Source organism: Panicum virgatum, chromosome 8N, assembly GCF_016808335.1.
Source record: "Panicum virgatum strain AP13 chromosome 8N, P.virgatum_v5, whole genome shotgun sequence".
Lineage (NCBI taxonomy): Eukaryota > Viridiplantae > Streptophyta > Magnoliopsida > Poales > Poaceae > Panicum > Panicum virgatum.
This window is the reverse complement of record NC_053152.1, coordinates 43,098,703-43,117,102: the sequence shown is the minus strand read 5'-3', so window position 1 is coordinate 43,117,102 and position 18,400 is coordinate 43,098,703. Positions and strand designations below refer to the sequence as shown.

The window sequence follows — 18,400 nt, the reverse complement described above, 5'->3', positions numbered from 1 at the left end:
TTGATTTGCGTGAAGATTTAATGGTAATTTAAGATTTTTGCTACAGTAATTTATGTGTGACTAGCTGCTCTTAGGGGGGCTAGAGCCCCCCCCCCCCCCCCCCCCCCCGCGCGGTAGATCCGCTGCTGGTGGTAATAAGGATACTAATTGCGCTCATAGTGTCCTATAGCAGGCCAAAATTAGTAATCAGTCATTGAAATTTGTATAATATATAATGAATAGAGAATATAACTTTAAAATGAGAATGTTACTACAGTGATGAACAGTACCTCTCACATCTGGTCACTGCTAACTTCAACATGCAGTATCAATTTTTGTTTTGCTTGTCAAATTTGTAGGTCAGGTTTCCATATTGAAATTTGTAAAATTTCTCTTGAAATTAACATGTATAGCTAGGTAATTTTAAAACAGGGGTAATCTGAATGTTCAAGAAAAAGTGGAGAACTGAAATTATTGTGATTTGTATTGTACACATGCTTTTTAGGAATCAGTCTGGAAGTGTATCACTTTTTTCTGAAATTGGTGGTCTACAACTGTTCAGAATTTCAAGTACGGGCTCAGCAGTGTAGAGAGACGGAGAACTGCATCTCACCCTACCCGGCTTCCTTTGTTGATGATGCATGTTCGACCATCGAGGAAAAAGACATGGCGAGGAGATTCCGGCGCGCGAGGACGTGTGGTGGGGGCAGTGCTGTGGAGCAGCTGACCAGCTGTGAGAAACGGATAGGACCGACGCTTATGGTCTGCGGGTAATGACGGCGGCCGATGATGATGGGCTTGTGTTGGGATTTTTTTGAGAGAGCAGTGACGGAGAACAGGCCAGTATCAGGAACTCGCTGGAAAATAAATACCGGCTGCTTCGATATGAGATAGACGACACCGTGGAGACTTACAGAGATGATGTGGCTGTACGGATGCCCACGATGTGTCCGCTGGTTTCGTCTTTGTTGACATCCCATAAAACATGACTGCATGATAAAAACGAGGCCACACTTTTATTTTGTCCTCAACTAAAACATTTCGCCTCTCAAAAAAACAAACACTGTAGTGATTTTTTTTTTTGCAAAATGCATTTCTGGTTATGGAATGTGTACAAAACTACAAATGAAACTTAGAACAATGGAGAGACTCTAATCATCACATCCCTTAGTCATGGTGGATTTAACACATTGGCTCTCGTACGAAACTGTGAACAATGGAGAGACTCTAATCATCACATCCCTTATTCATGGTGGATTTAACACATTGGCTCTCATATAAATGATAACTCGCTGTGCATCTCGTCTGATTTTTTTCAACCACTAATGGAAGCTCCACCATCAATGCCAGCATGTTGATTAATTTTGTGGAGAGGCTACATTTTACACTAAATGATGCAAAACACCTTGTGCCATTCATGTCAGAAACATCTAGAAATTGGTATGGTCTTAATGCCTACATATCTCCAAAACCTCTAACAAAATGAAACACAACACTTTACAGCAAACTTAAGCTCAATCAGCATGAAAAAGGTTCCTCCAAGAACGAACCTAGTTTTATGCTAGATTTGATGCAGTTGATTTAGAAGAAAAGACTTCTCAGTTTCCTCAAACATCTCAACATTTATTTTGGACTCCTAAAATCTGACTTGTTATACGTATAGAACACAAAGAAGGCAGCTCTTTTGTACTATATATAAATATTTCTGGTGATCAGATGCATACAAGTGTTGCTCGATTTTCTTCCACACAAATTATGCATGAGGAAAGGAGAGTCTGCTTCCTGCTCATCCCACCCCTTCTACATGAAGAATAACAATACTTAACATAGTTCATGAAATAGATGCCTGGTTTCATAATACTGAGCTTGAATGAGAGAAGCTCAATGTGTTTATATTTTTTTTCTAAAATAAGCATTCAAGTTTCCAGTGTCTGATATTAGTTCGTTTTCATACCATACTTGGCAGGGAACGAGCGTCGCAGAGCGTAGTCGTGATGGGCGGGTGGCCGGGGACTCGGCTCCCGGCGGCGTCGAGCAGAGGAGCGTGTGCGTGAGAGGAACAGGGGAGAACAAGACGCTAGAAGATCCAAATGATCTTCAGCATAACTATCATTAGAGGTTCAAGTACACAATATACGTCACGTAGATGCAACTGACACAAGTTACAGAATTCAAACACATGCTAAGAAACTAACAGAACGTGGGCGCTCTCTTCAATTTGAATTAGCCACGGCGCCTTCTTTCATATACTCTTCCAACTATGACATCTCTCCCTCCCTCGGGGAAGAGCTCATCCTCGAGCTTGAATGTTGGATGAGCAACCTCGAACGCTTCAACTGGTTCCCACGTTGCTTCATTTTCTGCCATGTCTGTTCATTTAATGAGGACATGCCAGACACCGCGACGGAGTTGGGTTTGTAGGACACGCTCAGGTGCATGTAGGAGGCGACCATGTTGAAGAGGTGGCATGGGAAGTGTAGTTGCAGGAGGTTCACCATGGAAAGGCTTGAGAACACCAACGTGAAAGACATCATGTATCCGTGCGTTCTCTGGGAGTTGCAGCTTGTAGGCGACAACGCCAACCCGCTGTACAACCTTGAATGGTCCCGCATACCATGGACTGAGCTTGGTCTTGGAGGCTGGCAGTAAAGACTGACTTGGCCGATTTAGAACACGAAGCCATACCCAATCGGCCACAGCAAATTCCAGCAGACGATGATTAGCATCATAATGTTTCTTTGCATATTGTTGTTCTTGTTGGAGGCGATCACGAACATCATTCAGAAAAAGATCACGGTCTTGCATCAGATTGTCTATTGTCGGAGTTGCTGCTGTATCTTTGGCATATGGTAGTAATGGAGGAGGGGGTCGACCATATACTACTTGGAATGGAGTTGCTTTTAGCGATGAGTGATAGGATGCGTTGTAACAAAATTCTGCCCATGGTAACCAGTCCAGCCATGCCCGAGGTCTGTCTCCTACTCTCCTGTGATGCAGCGAAGATACATGGCAATGGTTTTGTTGACAACCTCTGATTGCCCATCGGTTTGAGGGTGAAATGCAGTGCTCATGCGTAACTTTACTCCTGCTAGCTTGAATATGTCACGCCAGACATGTCCGGTGAATACTGGGTCACGGTCACTCACAATTGAAGCCGGAAAACCATGGAGTCTCACAATTTCAGAGAAGAATGCTTTGGCCACAGAGGTAGCAGTGTAAGGGTGACCCAAGGGGATGAAGTGAGCATATTTAGAGAACCGATCAACCACAGTAAGGATGGCACTCTTGCCATTTACTTTTGGTAGGGCTTCAATGAAATCTAGAGAGATATCTTGCCAAATGTTTGTTGGTATGTCATGAGGTTGGAGGAGGCCGGCTGGATGTAGGTTCTCTGTTTTGTTTCTTTGGCAAGTTGCACAAGACCGAACAAAGTCACGAACCAGCGCACGATCATTGTCAATGGCAAAGTCGCGACGCAGGCGTTGGAGGGTTTTCTGAATTCCTTCATGACCGGCTGTGTGTGCTAACTGAAGGGCTGTTTGTAGGGCAGCGGACTCATGTGGTATATAAACAAGTTTACCACGAAGGATTAGGCCATCCTGAACTTTCCATTCCTGACCTCTTGCCTCTGTAATGGTGTCTCTGATTTTCCGGAACTCAGCACTGTGTTCCAATTCATCTCGGAGGTCCTGGTAGAACTGAAATGCCGGAATTGAGAGAGTGCAGAATCTGGTCAGATTGGTCGCGACGTGAAAGAGCGTCGGCGACAGTGCTTAAACGGCCGGGCCGATATTCGACTGCAAAGTCAAATCCAAAAAGTTTTCTTATCCATTGGTGCTGTGGAACAGTGGATAAACGTTGGTCAAGCATATACTTTAAGGCATAGTGGTCGGTGCGAATGACAAATTGGCGCCCCCACAGGTATGGTCTCCAATGCCTAACAGCTTGCACTAGACCAATGAGTTCTCTTTCATATGCTGTTGTCTTGACTCTTGAGGTGCCGAGGAGCAAAAGGTTTGCTGAAGAAAGCCAAAGGACCAGCGCCCTGGTGAAGTACTGCACCAAACCCATTGCCGGACGCGTCACAGTCGACAATAAAGGGCTGACTGAAATCCGGCAAATGGAGTACAGGGGCTGTAGAGAGAGCTTCTTTTAAACTATTGAATGCTTGTGATGCTGCATCAGACCATTGAAAAGAGTCTTTGCATAGGAGTTGCGTCAATGGAGCAGCTATTGTTCCAAAGTTCTTGATGAAACGGCGGTAATACCCGGCTACGCCCAAAAATCCCCTAAGATCACGTGCAGATTGTGGCTGCGGCCAAGTGGTGACTACTGAAACTTTATCATTGTCCATAGCAACTCCATTTTCAGATATAGTGTGTCCAAGATAAGCGACTGATTTTGTTGCAAATTCACACTTGGATTTCTTGACATGTAAATTATTGGCTCGAAGGGCTGTTAGGACAGCACGCAAATGCTGCAAGTGTTCAGACCAAGATGAGCTATAAATCAAGATGTCATCAAAGAAGACCAACACACATCTGCGTAGAAAAGGTTTGAGCACTGAATTCATGAGAGCTTGAAATGTACTTGGAGCATTTGTTAGACCGAATGGCATAACCAGAAATTCAAAATGTCCCTGATGAGTTCTGAACGCTGTTTTCTCAATATCATTCGGATGAACGCGAATTTGATGATAGCCAGCACGGAGGTCCAATTTGGTGAAGAATTTGGCACCGTGTAGTTCATCAATGAGCTCCTCCACGATGGGTATAGGGAACTTGTCTTTGACTGTAATTTTGTTCAAGGCACGGTAATCTACACAAAATCTTCATGAGCCATCATGCTTCTTGACTAGTAGGACAGGTGCTGAAAATGGTGAGGTACTCGGCCTGATAATGCCTTGCTGGAGCATAGTGGCACATTGTGATTCCAACTCATCTTTCTGAATTTGGGGGTATCTGTAAGGACGAACTGCTGCAGGCTGTGAGTCCAGAAGTAAGTGGATTCTGTGATCACAAAGACGTTGAGGTGGCAAACCAGTTGGAGGCTCAAACACATCTGCAAATGAGGTGAGCAGCTCATCTAGCAAAGGGATGTCACTGTCATAGTTGCCTATAAAACTGAGGCGATCAAAAACTGACTGTTTTTGTATTCTGGGGGAGTAAACTTGGCCTGCAGGTAATAATTATCTCTGTGGAGAACCAATGCCTCTCCAAAATACTCTATGGCCACGATGCCGAAAGGACATGCACAGCTCATCGAAATCCCAAAGGATGGGGCCTAAAGTCTTGAGAAATTTAATACCGAGCACCATGTCGAAGCAGTCAAGGGGAATGGCAAAACACTCCAAGGTGAAGAAATCTGCTCCAATCTTTGTGACAACATCACGGGCCAGTCCTTGACATTGGACACGATCTCCGTTGGCCACAATGACACTAGCACCAGTACTGTCATGGAAGTGAAGACCAATATCTTGGGCCACAGCTTGGTTAATGAAATTGGAAGTTGATCCAGAATCCAGGAGTGCCGTGAGTACATGTTCTCCAATTTTTACATGTACACGCATGGTTTCATTAGTGGTCAGACCAGCAATGGCGTGTAGGGAGATGAGTGGTGGTTGTTCTTCCTGACGGCCCTCATCTTGAACCTCGGGATCCTCTTCCTCAAAGTCTGTCACTTCCAGATAGAAGAGACGTGGGCATTTGTGACCTCGCACATAAGGTTCGTCACAATTGTAGCATAAGCCTTGTCGACGGCATTCAACCATTTCAGATGGGGTGAGACGGCGAAAAGGACGGCTTGGAGCCGGTGGTGCTGCGGTAGCTGTTGGAGTTGTTGATGTAGGTGTTGCTGTAATCTGTTGAGCAGCAGGCGCCCTTGGTGGAAATCTTGAGGAACGGCTTGGTGCGGTGGACTGGAGAGTGACAGAACGCCGCTCATAAGCTCGGGCCAGAGACATGGCGCGCTGCAGGTCCATAGGGACTTGAAGCTCAACGTCGATACGGATCTGATCCGGAAGCCCGCCGGTGAACAACTGAACTGTTATACTTCCAGGATCAACTAGCAGTAGATCGAATGAGTAAACACTTTAACCTTGCTGGTAGCCATCTCTGTTTGCCATGACGCCGCCGTCGACGCGCCGGAGTGGCTGATGAAGCTCCCCATGGCGTCGGGGCTTGAGGACGACGAACTCGGAGTCGAGGTGGACGATGGCGTTGTGGTGCTATGGTGGCGGCTTCCCGTCGCTTCAGCGCCCCCTCTCTAGATCGGATTAGGGTTAGGACTGTGGGAATAGTGGCGGCGACAAACCTCGTGTCATGTGCCATAGTCCCCACCTCCTCTATATATGGCACTGCGCGACGGGGGCCCACCAGCCGTCTATTGGGCTGGGCGTCCCCTATCAGGACGCGAGTCAAGGGCCCAGTTGCCGTTGGGCCAACTGGTGGAGATCAATACTAACATTCTCCCCCTTGATCTCACCTTACACTTTTAAAACTTTACAACTTGACGTAACCCTTTTTACTTTCTCTTTAGTTACTTTGCTATTGGCCTCATCTCATAGCAGATCAGTACGTAGAGCGTGCCTCATCATGACAGTTATTAGTTACCGTCAGACTTAACAGCCACAATGTATCTTTCTGTATTGAAACAAGACCTTAACCTTTCTTTGGGCCGTAATCCAGAAATCGTAGGCTTCCCGTAAAACTCATGTCGACTTGGGCGGTAGGCCTTTTGGTAAGCGGATTCGCAAGCACTTGCTTGATACTTTGGTGCTCCATGATTTCATATGATTCTGGATTTTCTCCTTTGCAACAAATAACTCATTGTCAATGTGTTTGGCAGCACACTTGACATGTTGCCATAGAAGTGAAAACATTAGAATGGTATATTGCTGTTGTCCACCATTATCAGTTCCGGGTAATGGTTTCCTTAACCATTTTGCCTGCCCTGTAGCCTCATATCATGCTAAACTTTGGGTACACGACTCATGATATCACAACTATTTTGCTTTTGGAGCTTTTCCACAATAAAACTCCAAGCGCGAGTGTTAGCTACTACTGTGGGCTTCACTAAACATCTCGCCAAAACTTAATTATATTTACTCACAACCTTTTGAGAGTACATGTTCCTTTCTTACTTAGCATGAGGCTGATAATATTTTGCAAAATTACAAAACATTCTATAACTCCATTCCAGTGATCTATTGCTGGACTGGACTTCTGCCAAAATATCCCGGATACTTGCGCTATGTCAGGGTAAATTCTTTTGAGCACTAATTTTGCTTCCAACAGCTGAAGCACATGGAACCTTTTTTCTTTTGATCGATCATATAACGGTTCCTGGAATCCTAAAAAATTCCAAAACTATTACCCTTGACAATAGGACAGGCGTAGGCTTACTCGCATGCATACTATATATCTTTCAGAACTCTTTTCTAAGTATGCTCTCTGTGATAATCCTTAATACCCCCTTTTACTTTTATCCTAGTGAATTTTCATTTCTAGAGCGAATGATTTTTCACCGAGATTATTTTATCAAAACTAGAGGTCATAATAACCTTCTTTGAACTTTGTAGGAAAATAATTTCCCATCTTCAAACTTTGCATATCTGCAATTTGTCGTCTTGACCTTTAATTAAAACCCAAAACTTTCTTTGTTCTCATAAAACTTTAGATACCACTATTCTAATTTCATCAGATGGTATTCGGATGTCCTTTTCTTTCTACAACAAAACCATTTGGTTATGTCATGTATATACACTTTCTCGTACAAATCTTCATTGGAAGATATTTCACCAATATCCATCAGATGCAATTCTAAAAGTAGTATGCAACAATGTCACCATGATTCTAAAAGAATTCTTTCATGAGATTGTACAAAATGTCTCATTAGAACTTATCCTTTGTCTTTGCATAAATCTTTTGGCCACAAGTCGTACTTAGCGGCTTTCCATGTTCCCTCTGAAGTCACATTTAATCTTGTAGACCCATTATAGCCTACTGTCATGGCTCTGTTAGGAACTTATTCTATGTTCCAAAATAAATTTGAAACTTCTAGGTCTCATGACATCTTTTATGGCTTCTTGCCACCTCAATGAATGAGACACCTCAATTTCTGTCATTCAATCAACACCTCAACATATGATGAGACAATTGTAGTGCTTGAATCATAAGAGTGAACATACAGTCTCACTTCTCTTCAAGCCTTAGTTCTTTGCATACTTACTCCCCCAGATTATACCATCTATTGTAAAGATGGAATATCTTCGAGCTTGTGTTTGGGTTCAGTCTTTACAAGCCTCGGTTCAGTCTTTACAAGCCTCGTAGGGTGCTTCAAGCACCACCTTTTCTTTTCGGTTGATTTGAGGCTTAACTATCTTTTCGTCCTATTTGGAGCTGAAAACTCCAGAAATTTACTTGTTTTTGTAATTGGGGTATCAATGTTATGACCGTTGTACTCCCTTTTCGGTCATATTCTTCTTTAATAGATCATTCTTATTTTGAGGAATTAACTTTGAGGGGAAATTCTTTTAAATTTTAATCTTTCTTGTCTTTCTAATCTTTCTCCCCCTCGAAATATGACACAAACTTTGCTGCCATAATTTCGAAACTATTTCTAACACTTGCGAACGAGGAGCCTTTCATTACTAGAACTTTATTCATATGATCAAGTCATGCATAACAACGGGAGTACTTTTTTTTCTCGTTCCATTTCAAGAGCTCATCAGAGTTCTTCTTACTGTTACGCTTTCAAAGAACTCAACAGAGTTCTTCATATTGCTATATTTTTGCAAGTCATACTTGCTAAAATTTTCTTTTGTCCTTCGACTCTTTTCAAGTCACTATCCAAAACATGCCACTATAGTAGTGCATGAGAATTGCTGGGATAACTTAAAACTCCCCCAGATTTCTTCACTTTTATGTGATACTTATGTCACATGTGAGTCATCAGAAAAACTTTCCCTCCCATGCAGGATATGAATGGCACAAGCAAGGTTAACCTAACCGGTGGGAACCGGTCCGGTTTGACCGGTTACCGGTCAAACCGGTCCGGTCCGGTTCCGGTTCCGGCCGGTACCCAACCGGCCAAAATTCAAATTTTAAATTTGAATTCAAAAAATGAAAAATTCTCAAAAAATTCCTAAAAATACTTCAAGGTGTGATGAATCTAATGGTGTCAAATTTTCTCAAAAATTCATTCATTTAGTATAGTTTGTGGGAATTTAAAGTTAAATCAAAAAAGAAAAAGAAAAAAAATGGGCCGGCCCATGAAGGCCCACCGATCAAACCGGTCAAACCGGCCGGTAAACCGGTCAAACCGGTCGGTAAACCGGTAAAACCGGCCGGTAAACCGGTTGCACGGGGGCTTTTGAATTTCAAACCGGTCAAACCAACCGGTAAACCGGTAAAACCGGCCGGTAAACCGGTCAAACCGGTCGGTAAACCGGTCGGAACCGGTTGTACGGGAAAATTTGAATTTATTTGAATTTGGATTTGAATTTAACCGGTTTCCACCGGTTAGGCCTAACCGGTCCGGTAAACCGGTACCGGAGGGCGGCGGTAACCGGTTTCCGGTTGGGAAATAAAACCCTGGGCACAAGTGCCAAAACTTTTCCGACTTGCGGTAATAAACTTTAAATGCATTGGTAACACATGTTTAATTCAACGTTGGTTAAATTGAACATGCGTCAAACTCATTTCAACCACTATCTTTAGTGTTGTTGAAGGACGAGATAACACTTTATAGTGATAAAATTTCAGTCTCAATGACTAAAACATGCACACATACTTTCTTTTCTGATTAAATCTTCCGGTTGGTTCCAATTTAATCAGAAAATTTAACGAATTTCAATATTCGCAAAACTTCAGTGAGAGAAACCAAAACCTTTTCGAAAACAATTGCATCTCTTTTTCATATCAACTAAAAGTCAGAATGGAACAAGTATTTTTCTTTCTTAACCTCAACTATACAGTTGAGTAACCTCAAAACTTTATTTGTAGCGTTGATCGGAATCAACTTTTATCTGTTAATTTCTCTCTACTTGGAAAGAATTGTATGTTTTAATTTAACGTTGGTCAAAATTAAAACATACAACTTTCATTTACTCTCAATTCTATATCACCGTTGGGCAAAAATAGAACACATCACTAGAATAAAAATTATAATATTGTCATCATCAACTTTGGTCAGAAAAATGACAACATCATAATAAACTTTAAATTTCTTTTCTTTTAAGAGCAAACTAACGCTCAACTTGACACTTACAATGGCAAAATGGTGCCAAAACATTCTTTCTTTGACATACAATAGCGGAAGCTTTTCTTAACCTTAAACTTAAAGGCTCCTTTTTCCCACAGGGAAAAACTCATCTGAGTCTATCTTTCTTTATTGTAGCGGAAAACTTTTCTTTCTTTTCAGAAGCAATTCTTTGTCTCTCTATTCTCTGAAAATTTATCACTTCGATGCAAAATTTGTCAGAGATTCAATCTCAAACTTTAAACTCATAATAAAACCATAATATTGTTATCATCAACATTGGTCAGAAAATAACAATACCATAATTTAACTTTAAACCAATATCTTTCTACTCCTCTATTTAAATTTTCCCGTTGGTTCCAATTTAAATGGAGGATGAAACTTTTACTTTGCAGCGGAAATATAAAAAAACTTATTCAGAAGTACTAATGTACTCATTTATCTTTACCATACTCACTTTACTCTCTAAACAATATACGTGTTGCTATAAAATGAATAGAGATGAAACTATACTCATAAACATCAAAACCAGCTTCTGAAAAAGAATAAAATTAAACTGAAAACTTTACTGTGCATTTCTCGCTTCCTGCCCAGCTTGGCCCATCTATGATCAGCCTGTGCGCGACTGGGCCTTGAGCCCGACAACCGACGGCTGGGCCGCCAAATCGGCCCAGCACGCAGCTGCCGCTCGACCCCTCCTGGGCTGGAAGTCGGCCCGGCATCCACCGACCGTCGGATCGCATCCGACGGCCATGCCCCGATTTCGGCGGATCAAAACCGCCGCCGGCCGCCGGCATGGCCGTGCCTTCGCGCGGCCCCGAGCTCGATCTTTCTTTCTTTCCTCCCCTTTCTTTCTTCACAGCTCACCGAACAGCGGTGGCTCTTGGGCGGACGAGGCAGCGGCGCCGCCATCGGCCCCCTCGCCGGCGCGCACACTCACCCGAGCGGGAGTGCGCCGCTATCGAGCGGCCTGACGGCGGTGCCCCAAAGCCTGCGCGCACAAGACGTGGGAGTGCTCCCTCGAGCATGGCGGCTAGTGTCTGTCCCGCTCGGAGCAGTGGCGCGCTGGCGAGCCGGCGCCCTTGGAGTTTTGTTGCTGGCGGCAAGGGCCGGCGGTGATGGGAGCAGGTGAGTGCCGCCACCCTTTTCCTCTAGGTTTAGGAATTTCTTTCTATCGTTCCGATTTGGATCGAATCCGTTCTTTCTTTTCTTTTCCCAAAAACTCGATCTACTCACTAGATCGAGGCTAACTGATACCATTGTTATACTTCCAGGATCAACTAGCAGTAGATCGAATGAGTAAACACTTTAACCTTGCTGGTAGCCATCTCTGTTTGCCATGGCGCCGCCGTCGACGCGCCGGAGTGGCTGATGAAGCTCCCCATGGCGTCGGGGCTTGAGGACGACGAACTCGGAGTCGAGGTGGACGATGGCGTTGTGGTGCTATGGTGGCGGCTTCCCGTCGCTTCAGCGCCCCCTCTCTAGATCGGATTAGGGTTAGAACTGTGGGAATAGTGGCGGCGACAAACCTCGTGTCATGTGCCGTAGTCCCCACCTCCTCTATATATGGCACTGCACGATGGGGGCCCACCAGCCGTCTATTGGGCTAGGCGTCCCCGATCAGGACGCGAGTCAAGGGCCCAGTTGCCGTTGGGCCAACTGGTGGAGATCAATACTAACATGAACTTGTTGGAGTGGCGAGAGATAACCGGCATGTGCCAGCCGAGCCTGGAACAACTCCTGGTACTCTGCAACAGAGCCTCGGAATGGCAGGCGTGCCAATTCAGAGAGGTGATTGGCACCTAGCGGTGGACCAAAGCGTTGTTGGCAAAGCGAACGAAACAATGGCCAGGAGGTTGTGTTGATGTTGCCGGCGTCGCGTTCCAGCATGTAGAGCCAATGTTGGGCAACGCCGGTCTTGTGGAAGGAGGCCAGTCCAACCTTGTGGCGCTCGTGTGTATTCTGAGCGCGGAAGAAGTGGTCGCATCGGTTGAGCCAGCCTAAGGGGTCCTCCTTGCCATCATATGTGGGGAGGGTGAGCTTGTAAAATCGTGGAACGGCAAGGGAATCCTCTGCTTCGTCATGGGTGGAATGGTGTGGCGATGGATGGTGGATTAATGGTGGAATTGGGGAGGGCGAGTGTGGAAAATGGATCTGTGTGATGGGAACAGCAGGTTGGGGGGCAGCAGCAGGTTGGGGTGGCAGCCGTAGTAAGCACAGCAGCTGTTGTAGATGGCGCTGCCAGAAGGCCACCAAAACCAGGCATGCCGCATGGAAAAGAGGACGGATGTGGTGACGAAGGTCCTGCAGAAGAGGGTCCTGCAGCACCTGACCACGTCCCTGATGAGCGAGGGCGCGGCCTTCGACGTCGGTGAGTCGCGATGAGAACTGACTCATCTGACGCTGCAGGCCGTAGATCGCTGACGTTAGGGTGTCCAGGGCGGATGTCTGCGGTGTGGTTTGGGTTGGCGATGGGGGCGGCGGAGCGGAGGACACCGGCGGAGGTGCAGTCTGGACGGAAGCGGCGGCGGCGGCGGACGGCGGCGTGGTGGAGGTCCCAGACATCGTGGAGTCGTCTGATACCAGATTGGCAGGGAACGAGCGTCGCAGAGCGTAGTCGTGATGGACGGGTGGCCGGGGACTCGGCTCCCGGCGGCGTCGAGCAGAGGAGCGTGTGCGTGAGAGGAACAGGGGAGAACAAGACGCTAGAAGATCCAAATGATCTTCAGCATAACTGTCATTAGAGGTTCCAGTACACAATATACATCACGTAGACGCAACTGACACAAGTTACAGAATTCAAACACATGCTAAGAAACTAACAGAACGTGGGCGCTCTCTTCAATTTGAATTAGCCACGGCGCCTTCTTTCATATACTCTTCCAACCATGACAATACTTGTACGAGGCAACCTCCATTGTTTTTTCTCATGACCATAATAGGTAAATTTAGCTTAACTCAATTACAGATCCATTTGATCCCAGTAATAACTCATTGAATTTGGAAATGTAAAATACATCTTTTTAGAAAAATAAACAAGATATGAATTGATGAACTTATTCTCCATGTTTCCTATACACTATGATAACCCACCTAACTAACCTTAGAACAAGTGTGGAACTTGCAAATTCGTGTGTTGCTGGTATCTAACCTACAGAAAGAATACATTGCTCTTGAGCCCATCAACTCAGGAATCTGCTGTTAACCCCAGCCCTGTACACCTGCATGGACTTGGGGCCAGAAGTATGGAGCTTGACCTCGGTGTGAGCTGGCACAAAGAAAATGTCGCCTTCCTTTGCCTTTGTGTTGTCAGGCATGGTGCCTGCCTGGATTTCTCCTTCACCTTCCATGACGAGGAAGATGGATGGGCCAGGCACCGGAGACATGGTGACTGATCTGTCTGAGGGTAGCAAGTAGCGGTCGACTTCAAATTCGTCGGCTGAAGGGGTGTAACGTGTCACATATGGCTGTACAGGTACTCCTCGCAGAACTTCAGGGAAGGTCTGCGTGTAGAACATGTAGAAAATCAAATTCTTCTTACTGACATACATATATAGCATCTTTTTTATGAGAGAATCAAGAGGTCAACTATGAACAGCTAGTGCAAATAAAGAGGGGTGAGTAAAACAAACCTGATCATAGGTTAGCATTGAACAAAGAGTTTGTACATCTCTGTACTTAGGGGTCAGGCCAGCACGAACAACATTGTCTGAAGTGGCCATACACTCGATGCACTCGCCTGAGAGATATGCATGAGGTTCATTGGCACCAACATAAAGTGCTTCACCAGGACTGAGTTTAACATAGTTCATGAAATATGCTGCCAGAACGCCAACATCTCCTGGGTACTGCTTCTCCAATGATAAAACCAATTTCTCCTTCTTTGTTAAGGTTCGAACCTGAATCCATGAAACATTATCAGCACAAACAGTTAGAAACAGATGATGGAAACATGATCAGCACAAACAGTTAAAACAGAGTATGTAAGCATTATCAGCACAAAAAGTTAAAAAAAGAAACAAAAACAGAGTATCAAGCTATAGCCAAAACGTATGCTTAAATATATTTTCAAACACAAAAGCAATAGTTACACTTAACTTTTTCTAAGCATCACCATATTGCCTCATATGTGGTGAGACAACATGAGGATGGCTAACATAATAAATCAACTGATTTAGGGGTGAAAAAAATGATAGAACAAAGGAACATTACTTTATGACATGGTTCGTAAGGCGTCGCCTAGGCGTCCGGGCGCCCGCAGGGCACAAGGCGTCCCCTACGCCTTGCCTGGGCACGTATGGCGTCCGCCTTAGGCCCAAGGCGTCGCCTAGGCATCGGTAGGCGTCCTGTTACGATGTGGCGGCCGCCATAGACGAGCGCGCGCGGGAAATAGATCGGGGCGTGAAGGAAACAGAGGAGGCGGGCGGGAAATCGATGGCCAAGTAGAGAAATCGACCGCCCGTTCATCGATTTGGCCATTTGGGGAGAGAGAGAACGAGAGAAGAAAGGGGAACGAGCACACCTGGAGCTCGCGGCGGCGGCGACTCCTCCGCGCGTCCGCCGTCCGCGCGTCCGCCGTCCGCGTCGCGAGCGCGAATCCTCTGCGCCGTCCTCAGTGCGAGCGCGACCCCGCCTACCGGCCCTCAGGCTGCGCCGGCCGCCGGCCCGCAGGCTCCTCCCTCTTCGTCGCTAGCCCGCAGGCTCCTCCCTCCTCCCTCCTCCCTCCTCGTGCCTCTGCATCTGCGTCGCCCCGCAGGCTCCTCCCTCCTCGTGCCTCTGCATCTGTTGTCTTGTTCATGCATTCATGTTGCTGTCTTGTTGAATTCAGCAGCCTTTTCACTTATTTATTTTGCTGTTGATTTTGCTGATTGGTCATTTTTTGTGTAGCTTGCTGTATGGGAGAAGAGAAGGGGTGGCAAGAGCAATTGGAAATGGGAGAATGGGTGGTACACCAGTCCAAAAAAGGTATGTATATGCTATTAAGTTTTGTTGTCATGCCATGTTCATAGTATGTCTATGGCGTCGCCTCGCCGCGCGCCTAATACGCCTAGGCGTTGTGAGGGTGGTAGGTCGCCACAAGTCGCCTTAGCGCCTTATGAACCATGCTTTATGAGGCTTCTAATGATTCTATTTATGCAATCAAAAGTTTGATAAGAGTTAGAAACTCCTCAATTGCAAGCATAGAAATGGGTGGACGAGTTGACAGTGCCAACAGTTATTATTAACAGTTACAAGTACCTTTTTCTACTGAATACTTGGGCCTTCCAATAATTGAAGATCAACAGCAATCAAATCCCCTTGTTCGATGCACAATAGACTTTTGAATGAATTTAGTTTAGGAGGGTACCATGTTCTTTGCTTCCCAATGGATTGATTTCTCACTCTGTTAGCTATATTCAATCATATCTTTGCTTCCCAATGGATTAATTTCTCATCTTTTGTTCAGTATTCACATCTACCATGTTCTACATAACTGTCATTACCTACCCAAGCAAGGTGGTTTCTAGGAATTTCATAAATAGGATCCTCAGGAAATAAATAATGCATCGATGTAGTTTACGGCATGGAAACCTAATATGGACTCCTCTCCAGTAGTAAACTCCCTTTGGTGAGTCCGAGCATCAACCTAGGACTGGCTAAATGAACTATGCATCCTCTCAAAAACTGAACAGAAAAGCATAGAAATAGACAATGATACACAAGAGATGGATGAAAGCAGAGCATCATGGAAGGAAATGACACTCACATCAAACTTGAAGCTGAAACAAATTACAAGTACTTCAGAGACAAGAAAATTTCCTACATGAAGAGTTACTCAGAAAAGATATTTACCTTACTCTCAGCATTCAAGCGGCTCTTAAGTTTTGCAATTGCTTCAGAAACTGCTTCTTCACTTGCTACCATTAACTTGGTGAATGCTGATTTCAGATATGACCTCACTCCAATCCCCCCATCTTGCTCTTTGACACTCAAAAGCTTCCTGGATTCTTCTTTGCCTACTAACTCTTGAACCTCGGGTACAGTCCTCAAAACTTCCTTGAGCTCCTGGACACCAGTATGAAATCCGTCAATACATAATATAGATAGAACACACACTGCAGAAGAACTCAGTGCCTGCAAGGCTGCAACACTTTGCATTCCTTTCTAGAAGGAGGCAGTGCATTCAAACATCAGAGTTCAGATAGAGAAACAGAATAAGCTCATCAAGTAAACTGACAATCTCCCAGAATGTATGCAGCAAACATTTCACCATCCCTTATGGCCTACTAATACAAAACAAGATTGCTCAACCCACAATCCTAACCATCAATCGGAAACAGGGAGATAGATCCAAAAAAATATTTCAAGGCTCAAGCTAATTGCTACCAACAAATAAGAATCCGAACTTTACAACAAAAGTGCACTTACTGTCCCAGTCAGCTAGTGGTTACAGTTATCTACTGCACCTGCACCACAGATAATTCAGTGATAAATAGACACTTGGCCACGCCCATCACTTGCCCATTTGGATGCTACCTACCAAACCAGCAATCACTTTCAAGAGCACCGCTGGATGCCGATTTGGACAGAACCTGAGCATTCATGGCCCATCAAGCTAAGATACCATTTGGCCACGGGGTATATCCAGTAGAACACTGGAACAGCTTAGTGGACACCATGGCCCGTCGTGGAGCACGCAGTCGAACCTCACGAAAGGCGTGCGATTTACCAGCATGTCCAGACTCCCAGCGGTTCACATAAAACCTCTTCTTCTGACAGTTCCAGATCAGAAGTTCAGAACAAAGAAATAACAATTGAAATGCTCAGGGGTCAGGATCCAATCTGACTGTTTCAGTATCCATTTTCATAATTACCAGATTCATTTACTAGTTATGAATGCGATCAATTATTGCTACTAAATTCATCTATAATTGTGAGTGCGATTGATTATGCTGCTGGCATTATGACCAAATCCATTAGCAGCCTGAGAGACGAAACCCCCGCCTGACGTCAGTCAACTCTGAACTCCCCCCACCAAACAACCCGGGGTCATCCTGGCAGCCACGTCCGATAAACAAGGCAGCTAATTCCGCAGCCAGCAGCATCTCGCTGACGTGATGCCAGTATGCCCACCGGAATCCTTCCAAGTTTCAGGTCAACGCCACCGCGGATTGGGGGAGAAAGCGATGCGCAGAATTTTGGGGGCCGGTAACCCAACGGCACGTCGCGCGCACGCAGGAAAAAGCGGGTGGAGGTGATCGCCGTCGTTACCTTGGTGGCGGCGAAGCCGCAGAGCGCGTGGAACTCGGTGACGGCGACGGCCATCTCGGGCTTGTGGTTGGCGTCGCGGTACGTGGCCGGGCGCAGCGCGTGCAGCGCCGCGGCGAGCCCGCGGTCCGGGTGCGCCTGGATCGACAGCGCCTTCGCCACCGACAGCACCTGCGTCGATCATCAAGGCCGCGCCTTTGAATCAGCCAATGCAATCGAAGGGAAGCTTTGATACTGTACTTGGGAGCCGGGAATGGCGGAGGCAGGGGAGGGGGGGGGGGGTTCAATCAAGCGACGGACCTTGAAGAGGAACGGGAGGTCGCCGCCCCAGCGCGCGGCGACGGCGCGGCCCAGCGCGGCGGGGTTGCGCGCTATCCAGTCCCGCAGCGACACGTCGGGCGCGAGCGACGACGGCGCGGACGGGTGCGTGCCCATCCACAGCTCGGCGCACGGGCGGTCATCGGCGGCGTCCCCGGCGGCGAGGCGCGCGACGAGGGAGCCGGCGCCGCGGCGGCCCCACTCGTAGTGCTGCACGGCGCAGCGCAGGCGCATGAGCCCCGGCATCGGCGGCGCGGGCGGGCCGGCGTCGGCGCCGTCGGCGGGGGCGAGGAGGCCGCGGCCCATCCCGCCGAGGCCCAACCGCCTCTCGAGCGACGCCGCGGGCGCGGAGGAGGCCGCGGGGGACGCCATTGCGCGCGGCGGCGGAAGGTCCGCGTGGTGGCGCGCGGCGGCGGTGGTGGTGGTGATTGTGCCGGGGGGAGAGGAGGAGGAGCGGGAGGTGGGTGCAGGCGACCGGGCTTTATGGACGGAAGGGGAACGGTGGGAGCTTAGCAAGCGGCGGGCGGAGGAGATGGCGACGGCGAGAGAGAGCAGAGGAGAGGAAGGATGGGAGGAGGTTGGGTTACCGCGGAGG

At 46.7% G+C, this 18,400-nt stretch overlaps 1 protein-coding gene across 1 annotated transcript; it reads right to left on the bottom strand.

Annotated features, from left to right (window-relative positions):
* Positions 1 to 13,090: 13,090 nt before the first annotated feature.
* On the bottom strand, positions 13,091 to 18,400 carry LOC120685316 (mannose-6-phosphate isomerase 1-like). Its single transcript, XM_039967159.1, has 5 exons — positions 17,788 to 18,400; positions 17,491 to 17,658; positions 16,072 to 16,284; positions 13,872 to 14,138; positions 13,091 to 13,742 (listed from the first exon to the last, which is right to left on the bottom strand). The coding sequence occupies exons 1-5, from the start codon at positions 18,175 to 18,177 to the stop codon at positions 13,422 to 13,424; spliced, it is 1,359 nt and encodes a 452-aa protein (XP_039823093.1). The 5' UTR covers positions 18,178 to 18,400; the 3' UTR covers positions 13,091 to 13,421.

Bases quoted from the DNA above. Each gene is read 5' to 3' on its own strand.
- LOC120685316 (XM_039967159.1), bottom strand. From the start codon at position 18,177: ATGGCGTCCCCCGCGGCCTCCTCCGCGCCCGCGGCGTCGCTCGAGAGG. The intron at 16,285-17,490 runs GTAACGACGGCG...ACTGGTGTCCAG, and splicing joins GCGGCTTCGCCGCCACCAAG to GAGCTCAAGGAAGTTTTGAG. The intron at 14,139-16,071 runs GTAAATATCTTT...TCATGGATTCAG, and splicing joins GCTTGAATGCTGAGAGTAAG to GTTCGAACCTTAACAAAGAA.